This window comes from Corapipo altera, unplaced genomic scaffold (assembly GCF_003945725.1).
Source record: "Corapipo altera isolate COAL_440 unplaced genomic scaffold, ASM394572v1 113, whole genome shotgun sequence".
Lineage (NCBI taxonomy): Eukaryota > Metazoa > Chordata > Aves > Passeriformes > Pipridae > Corapipo > Corapipo altera.
Genome location: NW_020884895.1, coordinates 8,535,325 through 8,549,494, shown reverse-complemented (window position 1 = coordinate 8,549,494; position 14,170 = coordinate 8,535,325). Strand labels below are relative to the sequence as shown.

Here is a 14,170-nt window from a genome sequence, read left to right as displayed (position 1 = left end):
CAAAGGTGTGTGCATGATTGTAATTTCCTTGTGCATTTTTTACCTACTGTGTGTGGAAAACACATTTCTCCGCATTCTGTTGTAGTAAAGACGCTCACGGAGCTCAGCAAGTGTTCATTAATATTGCTGCTGGCAAAAACCAGGTGTTCTCATCAGATCAGGCATTCCTCTCTTTTTATTCCATAACTGCTCTTTCAAGCAGCCATGTCCTGCTGAGAAAAGATGCTGATGGCCCAACATATAAACCTCCTTAATGCGGCTCAGATCTGAGTCCACACAAGGAGTCTGGGCTGTATCACGCTGTCCCTTATTAAGTACACGTCCTCACAGAGATCCTTTCCTCCTTTGCCACCCTCCTGCCTCCCAGCATGGCCCAACTGGATTGTGCTGAGGAGCTGTATTTAAAAATTGATGGCCCCATAACAAATTTTCTCTCTCCTCTTCTGGCCCACGTCACAAAATCTTGCAGGAGGGTTGCAGTAGCTGCTGCTGCTGAGGATCTCAAAGCCTTTCTCCTAAGCAGAAATTGCATAAAATTCTATTGTTGTCTTTCAGCACAGGCAAAACATTCCCTTCTGACTTCCCTGTTTACATCTGGTACATTCACTTCTTTTCTACAGGAAACAGTGAAATTAATGAAGCTGTTTTATCCAGTATATAAACATTTTATAAGAGCCTAAATTACGCATTTATCTGGATTGTTGTTCTTCAGCTTTTGCTCCCGTGTTATTTCATGTGGTCATTCACTTATCCTGGCACAAGTTCTCCACGGGGAGTTTGTGTCCATCTGTGTGGGTTTCATATTGATGGGAGCTGGAGTCTTCAAGAGTGTGCAGTTGCCAAAATATCTATTAGTGTAACCCCACCGTGGAGGCTGGTAACCCTATCACTGTTCCTTTTCGGCTTTTCTTTGCTGAGATGCTGTGTGCTGCACTGAGGTCCCAAAATGGATCATTCTTTTTTGCTTTAAAGACTGAGAGTGGAGAAAAATGTACAGATCTGCTTTTCAAAGAGGTGGAAAATATGTATTTCTTCACAGCTGTATGAAAACATCACAGTATTCTCAGAGGTCTGTCTGTGAAATTATCATATTCCTTCCTTTAATTCTATACCCTGATTTTCTTGCAAATTAGCTGGTCTAAATAATTGCTCAAAACTTATATATATATATGTGTGTCTGTGTGTGTATATTTAATGAAGAATGCCTTGAAACTCTAATTAGGGCTGCTTGACTCCAAAGCAGTTTACATATCACAGGCTTACACAGCTATCAAACAGATGCTTCTCCTTTTTTTCATTCAGCTGACATTTTCATTTTCTCTGCATATTTTGAGGACTGAGCAGTGATGTGTTTTGACTCCTGAGGCTACAGATGATATCAAAATGAGGATTAGAAATGAAGCTTTACCTGTCAATTAAGTTGTTAAGCTTGTCCTCCACAGTGTCTACACTTTGAAATGGCCTGTTTATTGAATTTGAAATAGTTTTCATTCTTGACTTTGTTTAAATTGAATGGACAGTTCTAATTATAATCTTCAGGGTTTTCAGCTGCAACATATGGTTTGCATATAGAGTTGTGGATGAGGAACTCTTGGATGTTTATTGAGCTAAACCACTGTTAAATATCTCAGGAGAGAGTGGCATGTCAGGCACTGAAAGTGAGAAGAAATGGGCAGTACAAATATTGGTCAATTTTCTCTTTTCAATTCACTCTGTCCAGGAGGTCTCCTGGGGGACATCTGAGAAATGAACTGTGGTGGAGGGATCCAGGCATTGGTGAGGAACAAGTCACCACTTTCAGTGGTTACCTTGTGCCCATCTTCACATGAAAGCAGTATTAAAACAAACAAACAAACAAAAAATAAACAAACAAGGAAAAATTCTTAGAGCATCTTTTCCCCTGATATATTCCTCCCCCATCCCAACAGTGTACTCAAATTACCAGGATCTTTGGCAAGTCAGTGTCATTCTTTCCAATCAGCCGTGGCCCCACTAACAGGGTTGTGTGACATCTCACAGCAGTTTCATCTGTTTATTCTCCAATACAGCCAAGATCATGAAATGGAGTCCATTTTTTTAGACTTGATGGGTTGAATTGTCCCTTTCAGTGCCTGTAGAAGTCCCCTCCCCAAAAGCAGGTTGTAGGGGAGGTCACAGTGTGCTGGGAGCAGCTCTTGCCATTTCTCCGCAGCTGCTCCATGGATCTGCCAAAAATGCCATGGCTTGGAGATGCCTCTATCCTCTTCCCTCCTTTAAAACAGGCATCAGGAGATGTGTCTCCTTTCAGATCTGGACATAAGTGTTTATTACCTAAGGCAGACACGGTCCCATCGATGAAATGTTCAGCATCTCACATCACTGTGGTCTCTGTTCTTTGGTGTTCTCTGTATAAAGAGAGATAAACCAGAGGTAAGAGAAAGGAAAACCCAATTTAGGCACAGCTAGAAATCCTTGAAACTACCTGGGAAAACATCTGAAGCCTAGGGCAAGGTACCAATTACAGGGTAAAAGATTCTCCTCTAAGATGTGACCAAATCTCCAAGGGAGATCTGAAGGGAGGTGACAGACTGAAAGACAATGAATCCAGCACAAAAAGCTTTGGTTATTTAATTTGGTTATTTAATGCCATTATTTACATTCCCTGTTTTCAGGGGAAGGTAAATAATCAGGTAAGTTGGAAAGGCTATTTCTCTGTGTGGCTAATTGAACAGTCCTGCCAAAGGGGTGCTGGTTAAAGCTGCTTTGTCCTTAATCCTGGGTGAAGAAATGTAGAAATGTAGAAATCTGACTGCAGTAATAAGGGTGCTCCTTCACTGTGGAGGCTAAATGGGTAAGGAATCACTAACTAGGCCTTTTAACCAGCAGCTTACCAGACCTGATGTGTCCCTTTTGATAGTTTGCTGAAGCCATTTCATTAATTAATTCCATTGCAGCAGCCTTGCCTTGGACACCTGTGACTTAGAGGAATGTGAGTGAGCTGCAGTGATCAGGGTAACCTGGCTGGCTTGGAACCAGAGCAGACAAGGGATGCTCATCTAATCCATCAGAGGGGCCAGGAAAGGGCAGAGCAAATAGCTGAGGAGCAAAAATAAAAGCCTGGGAGCACTAACAGTTCAAAATGACCCAGCTGGCTCTGCAGGAGCACATTTATCTATGCTGAAAGCTGTTTCATGGAGGTGTTTTAACACCGGGTTCTAGCAGACCACTCAAAAGAGCTTGTAGCATATTTGTGGGGTTTTGTGAAGCATAAAACCGCCCTATACTAGGGGGTTTGCAACTTAAAATCTCCCAACCATCCAAAACTGCTCTTCTAAATCATTGCTGCTCACTTTGGTCCAATGAAAAAGAAATATGTTTTCTATTAATATGAACATTTTTTTTTCTTTTTGATTTTAGACTTTGTTTTTGACCAGACTTTAAACTTGTATTTTACTTCCTCGAATCAGTGCCAATGTCAAACTTCATTCATGGTGGAAAAGATGGACAAATATTTTTTGAGTAACAGGAGTTTCAAACCTCATCCAATCAAAGTTTCAAACCCTGGAAACCACTTTAGTGTTAGTAAACCAGGAGAGATCCTTTAAAAAACTTCTACTGCAAGAGCAAATTATGTCCTGCTTAGTAGTGAGTGCATTTGTGAAAGGATTCACAAGGATTCACACTGGTTGTCAAATTACGGACATTTTTAAGATTGAGACTTGAGAGATTGTGATTTAAAGGAAGCTGTGAGTTGAATCTATTATAAATTTACTTACTTATAGCAATAACAAGGTCTTTTTTTCAGTTTTACTTTTATAGAATCATTTCTGACTTTTGTGATTAACTTAAGAATGGCTGGGAACCAAGCCTGTTTCCCTTCCTTCCCTTAAGTGCATAAATTATTTAATTTAGAGACACACTAAATTAATGTATAAAATACACCATGTAAATTAGTGGGGAAAGACCATATGATATTTTCACTTCATAACTTGTGTGAGGTTTAAACATCCTTTGGAATATATAGAAGAGAGTAGTCACAGTGTAGTTACAAATAACAGAAGGGAAAGCACTGTCATGCATCTTTGTTGATTTTAAATAGCATGTTAAATAGCAAACAATCAGAGTTTTCATGTCAGATGTACTAAAAGATCTTCAACTGAAGAGATGGGGGAGCTGGTCAGGGCAAGGGAGGGATAAGACAGATTGTTGGAACTTACTTCCAAATGAATGTTCAAGTTGAACAGTTTATGCACTTGTGATAATTTTAAATAGAGGCATTTAAGATTTCTCGTTGTTGTTCTTTACTTAAGATCCAATCTTCTCTCTTTCTCTATCACCATCATAACAGGCTGATCCCCACAATGTCATGTGGGGACCAACAGCCTGCAGAACTCTCTGGGTAAAGGGGAGCCAAAACCTGAGTTTACTGAATTTTGAGATAATCCTGCAAAGATTAGACCATGCTTCCTCTTTTTGGTCATGATTTTTTTTTTTAATAAATAATTACTATAATTATTTTTAATTATAATTTGACTTTAAAACCACCAGAATAAACTGTCCTCTAAGTAAAATACAAGCAGGGTTTTGTGTTTCTCTGCTTTTGCTGGTCACATCCTTTCTGCAGTGAACTGGGGGATTGTGGTGGCTGGGAAATGGAAATGTGTGTGTCATTCATTCCAATATTATGTAGTATTTCTCAGGATTTCTGCTAAAAAGAGTGTAGTTATGCTTCTGTGAAAGTCGTTTGGGCCAGATCTGCAGATGGTACTGTAGTAGTTTGGGTCTCTGGGTGCAGGTGACTGTGCCAGCAAGAGCACAGAAACTGTTCTTACATCAGCTCCCAACTGGACAGAAATATTTTCATCCATAGGAAGTCTCTGGTGTCTGTGAAGTGGGTGATGCTCAGAACTTCTTGGTTCCTGCCTCTCCGTGGTGTTCTTTGCTTGCTAAAGTAGAATTTTTGCCAAAAACTGAATAAATGGTGACTCCACCACTGCCCCAGGCAGCCTGTTCCAGTTCTTTACAACCCTTTTTCCCCCCCTTATACCTAATCTAATATTTTTCCTTATATCTCATCTAAATTATAAGGTCGGTACAATCCAGTTCTGGTTTCTTTCTCCATCAGTGCCTGTGCACTGGGAAGAGGAAATTTTGTCTCTGTTTATCTGTCAGAAAGTACTGGCTTTGAACAGCTCTCAATCTGTGCATGTTTTTATATCCGAGAGAGAAATCCTGTTCATTTGTCACCCTGAACCAATACCACTGGCTCAGTGAAGCTCCCTGAGAGTTAAACTTTGCTGTCACCCTGTGCCTACTTGGACTTCACGTGGTGGTCTTGGCAGTGTCCTCAGTGTGAATACCATCCCTGGGATACCCTTGGCACACCATCTCTCTTTCCATTCAGGATTCTGAAATGTGATCCTTCAGGTGTTTATGTGCACTTTTAAGGATGTACCTGGTTTGTAGTGTAAGCACCAGAGCCTTTGGCAGCATCAGCTCTCCTCCATTCAGGGCTGTGGGAGCTGTGGTTGCAGCTCTTGACCTGCAAGTGCTGCCGGGCTGTTCCAAGTGGAGAACTTAAAAACTGGGAGCTGAAAAGTAGTCCGCCCACTCACAACTCTGTCTTGCTCAGCATGGTCAGAAAAGAATGGAAATATCATAAAAATTGAGAGGATAATGCAAAAATGCAGTCCTGCTGCCATCAGAGCAGCCTTTTTTCCTTCTTTTGGGATTTAGTTCTGTATGTTGTTTACATTTCTTATAAAAGCAAAGCTATTAGTTAGGGAATTGATCTGGCAGCATCTTTCTTTTTTTTTTTTTTCCTTTGTAAAAAACATGATTTCAGGTTTAGTATTTACCAGTGTTTAACACCACTGTTGGTGTATATTTTAGGAACTGATTGATCATAGCTGTTCCTAACATTTTAGTAATGATACGAAAAATGCCACTGATGTGATGACCCTGAATTCCAAACAAGCAGTCACACAGCTCTGCACTGGGCAGAGAAAACAGACTATTGCCAATGTGGCTCCTCAAATCAATTAGGGACAAACCTCCCTGAAGATTAGCAGGTCCCTTAGTCAGGGGTGTGGAGAACTTCACAACCTGTAACTCCTTCAGCAGGACCAGCCCTTGGAAAGGGCACAGTGCTGACAGCAGGTTGGGCATTGGTACATTTTTCCCATGCTCAGAACTTGGGATGTACCTTGTGATGGGATGGAGGAAAGGTCAGTCCAAATGCACAGAGCTCAGAAACATGAAGAGACGTGAGAGATGCATGTCATGATGGCTAAAATACTTTACATCTTGGAAACACACAGACTACTGGGTTTTATTGAGTACCAGATTATTCCTCCCAGGTTGTTCCCGGTGAAAAGTGGCTAAACAGGAACACAGGGAGATACCTTCAGTGGGGAATCCCACTATAAGGCACCTCTGTTGAAATCTTCTGAGAATGAGAAGGAGAATATCCACAGTGCCACCTCTACTTTGATCACCCAGCAGTAAAATCCCCTTTGCAAGGCAGCCTGGGGACAGCACACAGTTCTTCTCATTTCCCCTCTTGTCTCTGTGGATTGCTTTCCCTCTGTTTTGTGGGAATTCAGTTGCTTTCATCATAGTCTGACTTGTGATAAGCAAGCCATAAGTGGCTTGAAATTCAGGTTATTCAGATAAGTATCCTAAGTTGTAACTATAGAAAGTTGAGCACGTAGGTGTTTCAGCTTGATCTGCAGTGAAAACTAATCCAAATTTAGTCACAGATACAATTTTCCATAATCCCATACTATTCTACAATTATAATATAATGACTTTATATTTCTGGAATACTTAAAAACAGTTTTATACGTTCATTATACTAGAATACTTTCATCTTTCTGTAGGTATTCCTGTGTAGAAAAATAAATGAGTATTTGTGTGCCTACAGCAGCATAGGCTGTTATTTTGTTGCTGTGTGTGTCCTTTACTACCCTAGCAGTTCTAACGTAAAAAGACCAAATAGTTTGGAATTTTAAAACTTTCAAGTGCAGTTCAAGCACTTAGATCAGTGTCTGCTTTCCAGACTGCTCACCAGACAAAATAATTAAGGAATTTTTCTGCTGTAACTGTGGGCGAAGCTGTTTCCTGGCCTGGAGATGGAGGAGACACAGAAAAGCGACTGCGCCTCGCATCATTCTTGATTTTATCTGTGGGATGTAAAGGAATCTTTCAACGTGTAATCCTTAAAATATTGATCTTGCAGAGGAAGGCTGAGGCTGGAAGGGATTGTCTGTCATCAGGTTTGCTGCTCGTGTGGTGTCGTGGAGTTGCATTGCGGGTTTGAGGGTCTCGCCTCTGGTTTCCCCCCACTTGCTGCAGGGAGTCTCAGGGTGGGGGTAGGTCCAGCTCAACTATACAAGCATTGTGGGTTCTTTTATTTTTCATTGAATTATATTGCCTTTTAGCAATATCATTGCTTTATGGCCCTCTGAGATGTGCCAGCATGAGGGAAATACCATTGAAGGAAGAGCTGCTGGGCTCAGAGCTCCCTTTAAACCAAGTCCCTTCTTTTAAATCTTCAGATCAAGACTAATGAATAGCACTAACTCCAAGCTCGTTTTTATTATCTGTACTATTTTTTCTCCTTTGCAAGTGCCAATATTCTAACTTAAAACTGCATTTGGTGTATGAGAAAAAATCTGGAGCTGATTGTAGACCATAAAATGAATATATTGAAGCTCCCGGTGTTTGAGTTTATTGAGGTATAAATACTAGAATGTGGCATACTATATAGTTCAACTGATTCCTTGTTCTATTTTTCTGAGTCTTTTTTCTAATTTTATTTCTCAGATACTCAATACAAATAGTTTCCTGGGTTTGATTTTGCCCTGGCATTTTTCAGGCTGGTTCTTAACAATATGGAATTCAACAAGTTGAATAACATTTTCTGTTTACTGTTTACATTTTAAAAAGCAAAGTTTCTGTTTAAAAAAAAAGGAGAAATTCCAGATGTCTCCAGGCAGTAGGAAATGTATATAGTATACAGTCTAATAAAATGGCAAATATAGCAGAAGTATAAAAAAGTGGTTCATGTTAGCAAATGGTCTGAATTTAAACACCAGTCAACACCAGGACTTCATTTTAGGTGAGGGAAATTCACATGTGAAATATTAAAATATAACTTTATAAATACATTTCCTCAGGACTGGGATGTTGTGCATTTCCAAATCATCTTTAAAACTTCCCTTTTCATTTAATTTTGATTAGATTTTCTAAAATGTAATAAACATAAAAGCATTAAAAATATGTTAACCATGAAAGCTAAATGCAAAGCAGATATATCCACAGCAAAGATATGAAAGCCAGACCCCCTGTTACTCAAGTGCAATATGGGAGGGAAACCCCTTCATTGCCGGCTCCTTTCCCCACAGGAGCACTTGTGGATTTGCCCCTCATTAAATGATTTCAGAACATGATGTAAAGGGCAATTAAATCAACAAGAGGCTTTAGTGTTGAAAGGGCGGTTCTTTTTAGATGTCTGTTGCAGGAGAGAGGTTTGGCTTTGGGAGGAGAATGTCTTTGGTGTTTGGAAGAATTCCGTACTAGCGTTGCCTCTGGGTGAGTTGGTGGGAGGTGGAGTTGTCATCCCTGGGGACTGTTACGGAAAGGGCAGACAAATTCTAGGCCAAAACCTGCCAGGTGAATTTTTTTCAGGGATTGGACTAATTGACCCTTATTTTCAGTGACCTCTGTGTTGATTTTTAAGATAAGGGTGTCAACATGCCAATCAACTGCTATTTACAGTAGCTCAGCTTTGCTGAAGAGATGCAGAAACTGCTTATGTGGTACTTTTGGAAATTCAGTTTTATGGGTTTGTTTCAGACCTGTTTACTTAAACTGTTCTTGATCTTTGTCCATCATTGTCCATCATTTTCAGAGATAACATTACAGCAGTGTTCTCAAGTTGGTTTAATGCTCATTTCCCTCTGCATTTGAATGTAATCCCTTAAAATATGAAATATGGAATGATACCTGCTTAGCTTCAGAAAAGGTATCAACAGGAACTCACATCATTTTTTTGGGAGGTCATCAGAGAAGATGCTGTGAAAAGTTCAGGTGAACACAACTAAGATCAAGGGACAACGTTCTTCCCCATCTTGGCTGTGTTCAAGGCCAGGCTTGATGGAGCTTGGAGCAAACTGGTCTAGTGGAAGATGCCCCTGCCCATGCAGGGTGTTGGAATGAGATAAGGTCTCTTCCAACCCAAACCTTTCTGTGATTCTATGATTCTATGACAGGAGTCACAGAAAATGTGGCACTAAATTTTAAAATTTGCTTGTTAAGCTCTCTGTGCATTCCATGGTTGAAAATGTAATGGTGATGGGGAGTGTGGCTCATTTCCATTTATGTCAGTTTTATGTGGTTGTACCCTCAGGAGCTAATAGGATTAAAGGCAGAAGAAAATCTTCACGCAGCAAATTTTTACTGAAGCCGTATGTTTGACCAGTGGTACCTACAAGCTCAGATGTTATCTTACCCTAATTCATTCCCTGTATTTTTCTCTTGGCCCCAAGGAAACAGCCGTGTCACAAATCACTCTACTTAACAAGGGCTTCGGAAGTAGAGACTACAGAGGCAGTGCCCGTGGGAACTTGGAAAAATATACCATAAAATTCTGATTTTCTTTGCCCTGTTTATGGTGCCGAAGCGAAGTAAACAACAGCCCAGGCTGAGTGCAGGGGCTACGTTATGTGTGAGCCGTGCGCTGTCCAGGAGAACCGGGGTGTGCCCGTGCTGGGGCTCCCTTGTAAGCCTTCCTCACCATGTCCCTTCCTTCTCCAGACGTGGATGAGTGTGCTGTGGTGAACGGTGGCTGCCAGCAAGGCTGTGTCAACACTCCCGGCTCCTTCCACTGCCAGTGCCGGGCGGGATTCCGGCTCCACGCCGACGGACGCACTTGCATCGGTAAGGAGGCTTTAACAAGCACTTCACCTACTTCCAAGGTGTTGTTTTTCTCTACTAAACCTGTCTTTGTCTAAGTGCAAAGGTTTGTAGACTTCCCCAGTCTTAGTTTTTACTAATTCACAAAGGGTGTCATTATCCATCCCACTTCAAGCAGCCTGTGAGAGTTCAGGTATTGCCAAATTTACTGCTTTTTTGTCTGATTTTTTTGTGAACAAAAAGCAGTGATGGTGTCCCATGTTTGTGAAAATTCCTTCTGTTTTGAATTGAACAAATACAGTGTTTTCATGTCAAATGACAGCGTTTTTTGAATTCTGAGCGTTTTTTTCTTTGTGGCACATCTCCCTGTCCTGGGACTCGATGGTTTTAAAGGTCTTTTCCAACCTAAATGATTCTGTGATTTACAATGTGGAGTTACCCTGTGTGTGCTCATGTCAGTGACAGCACCACAGGGCTCAGCAGTTCAGCCCATTTAAGTGGAGAGGATTAGCAGCCATTAGAAATAAACCCTCTGTTTCTTAGGTTGGACTCTGAGCCCTGAAACAAGACATAACAGAGTAAATTCTGCATGTTGCTGAAAATAATAATATAAAATATACAGTCCTTGTATTGCATTTAAATCAGTACAGAAGTCAAGTTGTTGAATTCTGAAAAAAAAAGATTAAAATGTTCTTTCGTCTGGGAAGAGGAAAAGGGCATCATTTGTTTAAATTTTTAACCCTGATTTGAGGTAATGTGAGAAGAACAGTCAAGTGTGGTCAGACCACATCTGCAGAATAAGTTCACTCACACTTTGGTCATTGTCTCAGTTCTTGCTCAAAGTCCCTTGGTTGTGCTTAACATCAGCCAAGGGTGTCATCACTCATTCCTGGTATTATCACAGCAGTACATTCATTGGTGCAACTAGAACACAAGAGGTACCCGTGCTCAAGCTGTGGGAATAATGGTTTGGGGTTTTTTTAGTTAAAAATATACTCTTTTGTTGGGTTTATCACATAGAGAGACTTTTCAGTGTTTTGGTAATTAACTGCAATTAAAAATATGGTAAAGTCTCAATCTTTTCTTGATTATCTTATTTAGTGAAAGAATGGGTAGGAAACGCTACTGTTAGAGAAAAAATAATGTAAAAGCAGAGTGGTTCATATTTAACTAGAAACAATAGTGGTTTTCTGTGAATTAAAAGAGAATTTTTTTCTCTCTGTGATCAGATCTGACCAGGGAAGACCCAGAAGCGAAAAATGTGAGGTTTGAGTTACATGACTTTCTCTGAATAGTCTCATTTTCAGCTGTGGTGGAGAGGGAATTTAACACAAAAAAAAGGACTAAAGTGACTTTGGGGGAAAAGAGGATGATAAACTGAATGAAAAATGCAAAAAGTAGATATTATGGCAGTCGAATGACTTTGCCTTTGCAATATGTAAAACTTTCTGTGGACATAGAATAGCAAAGTTTTCTCAAGGTCCAAATAATCAAGAAGCTCAGTTTGGAGTTGTCGGAGCTGGGAACAGTATCAGAGAAAAAGTTTTCAGTTCACAAATGTAAGTATTCTCAAGAAGTTATTAAAAATACTTCATGCAGTGATCAGTTTTGTTTTCAATATCTCAGAAATTATCAAGGAGACACAAGAAATAAATCCTAAAATGAGAGTCAGCAGTGAGTTTCAGAAACAACTGCTATCATGATAATGGATTTTCACAATACTGACAGAGGATATTGAGTTCTGTTTCAACTGCTTAGGCAAGACACCAAAATAAATGGATATAATAAACTCTAATGCACTGGAGCACAAGACAGATACTAATTGATGAGAAACATTTCCTATAAACCAGTAATCCAGGAGTGCCTAGAACTGGGATTTGGGCAGAGGTGCTTGTTGGGGATAGAGAGTTTGTTTCTTCTGCTGCCCCAGGTTTTACATTCAGCTTTCACCACTCATCTGATCGAGAAGTAAACCCAGTAATGCACCTCTCTTTTGACCTCATGCAGCTAAACAGAATATGTAGCATTTCAAATAGGGTTTGGATTAGCAACAGTATTTCTTCCATGGATGCTTTAGAGGGTGTAACGATCTCTCCCACATGCTGAGAATAAAAAGGGACTACATTCCAGCACTGTGCTGTTTATGGAAGGTGATTATCTCAGCTGCAGAAATAAGAAACAATCATCCCTTTAGACAGGCTTTTCAGATGAGCCCAGCCCAGATTGCTGTTGCGTTCATTCTTTCCACGTCTTCTTTTTCTTTTTTGGCAACCCTGTGTTTCTGAGAGCAAAAGTGCCAAAATCATTTGAGGGGAAGCAGATTTTGCAGCCTGGATGGCTTGGACGTCTCCCATACATAAGGAAGTGGATCTATCATCTTATAAGATATTCAACCTACATGTGAAGACTCAAAAACTTGGGATAAGCTACTTTCTCATGTGATTCATGGAATATTAATGAACTTCTGTCACGAGCTCTTTCCAGTGAGTCTGGTCCTCCTACCGTGTCATCATAGTGTGTTTGGGATCCTGACCAGTTGCTGGTGCTTCATCCCTCCATTGCCAGTATGATCCTCAAAGTACATGGATTGAGGAAATCTGTTTGTTGTTCCTCCTGCTCTCATTAGAAACTTCTGCTTGTATCCGAAGGCAAAGAACCTCCAAAATGCATTCCCTTGTTCAGCAAAAACCAGTTTGTGAATGTAAAATACTTCATTCTTGGATCCTTTGATAATATCTGATATTTTGTGCCATGCCAGAATCCCATCTTTTTCAATGATCCTTTTCTTTCTTTAGCTTTTTAGGTCCCACAAATTTTACTCAATATCTAATTCATTTTTGGATATATGTGCCAGACCAAATATTCACTACAAATTAGGTAATTAGAATAAACAGAGGTAACACTGTCCAATTTTTTGTTTGTTTTGTTCGTAATGCCTTGATTATGTTATTGCAATGAATTTGGCTTCACTGGAGTTTAACTAACTGCTATCTGGAAAAGCTGAAGCTCAGAAAGAACATGTTTATTGTAGTATCAGGCTGTGGGTTTGGATTGTTGTAGAGTCATTGTCTTCACTGGAATTCATTCCTGTTTGAACTCCTAGAAGTGAAAGCAAAGCATGGCTGTTAGACCCCGATTCATCTCTGGTGCCAGCTGTTATCTTTGAAGTCTGCTTTTTGTTGAGATGCAGGTTTTTATGGAGATTTTAGCACACTAAGGCTCTTAATAGAGGAAGTAACAAAGAAAATATCTCTACAACTCTATAATCTATGTTTTCCCACATAAATAAAAGCACTGTATTTCTGAAGTTACAGTTCTTGCATTGCTAAGCTTGGATTTAAGGTGATGGAAAACATAGTCTTGAAGAGATTTCATGTTCTGACCCCTTGGTTGCTATACATGCATCTAACTGTGACTTCAGACTCAGCTCTTTGTCAAAATACAACCATTATAAAAAACTAATGGGTTGAGAAATGTGTATTTCTCAACTATCAGGAGATCAGGCCTATGAGAAAGCTGGAGAGGGACCTTTTACAAGGACATGTAGTGACAGGGCAAGGAGAAAGGGCTTCAAACTGACAGAGGGTAGGGTTACATTAGATATTAGGAAGAAATTCTTGGCTGTGAGCGTGGTGAGGCACAGGTTGCCCAGAGAGGCGGTGACTGCCCCATCCCTGGAAATGTTCAAGACTAGTTTGGACAGAGCTTGGAGCAACCTGAGATAGTGGGTGTTCCTGCCCTGGGCAGAGAGTTGGAACAAGGTGATTGTTAAGGTCCCTTCCAACCCAAACCTTTCCGTGATTCTATGATCCTTGTCTTTCCTGCATGATGCCTCCCACCTCTGCCCCACTTCCAGCAACACTGCCTCCCTCTCTTGGCATTCCCAGACACGGCAAAGAGCCATGGCTGTGCCTGTGCCACCGTTCCTGTTGGCACTTCACAGAGGAGCTGGTTTTTCACCAAACTTCAGGAGTAATTCCTTAAAAGCAGAGGGCATTCCGTATTTCTTCCCAGATCCTGTGGAGATGCTCAGACCTCCAGCCACAAGCCCCTTTAAGACAGGTGGAATTTGACTCATGTCATGCCAAGTCTCTCCCTCTTTCTGATCAGACAGCACTTGGCAGCACGAGCACAATCAATCCTGTTCTGCCCCCGGAGGCTCTTCTGCTTCAGTCTAGCACCTCCTCTTATGTATCCAGCGTGATGCCTCGGCAGCAGCCATGATAAACCTGCCCTGGCTGCTCCAGAGGAACCTCTGGCTGCCCGACCACTG

General features: G+C 40.7%; 1 protein-coding gene across 1 annotated transcript in view; it reads left to right on the top strand.

The window, feature by feature from the left end:
• LOC113949163 (multiple epidermal growth factor-like domains protein 6) overlaps nucleotides 1-14,170 on the top strand; it is a 189,117-nt gene that overhangs the window by 114,202 nt on the left and 60,745 nt on the right. The window contains exon 6 of the mRNA XM_027647410.1: nucleotides 9,799-9,921. Coding sequence (XP_027503211.1) covers nucleotides 9,799-9,921 — 123 coding nt within the window. The remainder of the gene's footprint in view (nucleotides 1-9,798; nucleotides 9,922-14,170) is intronic.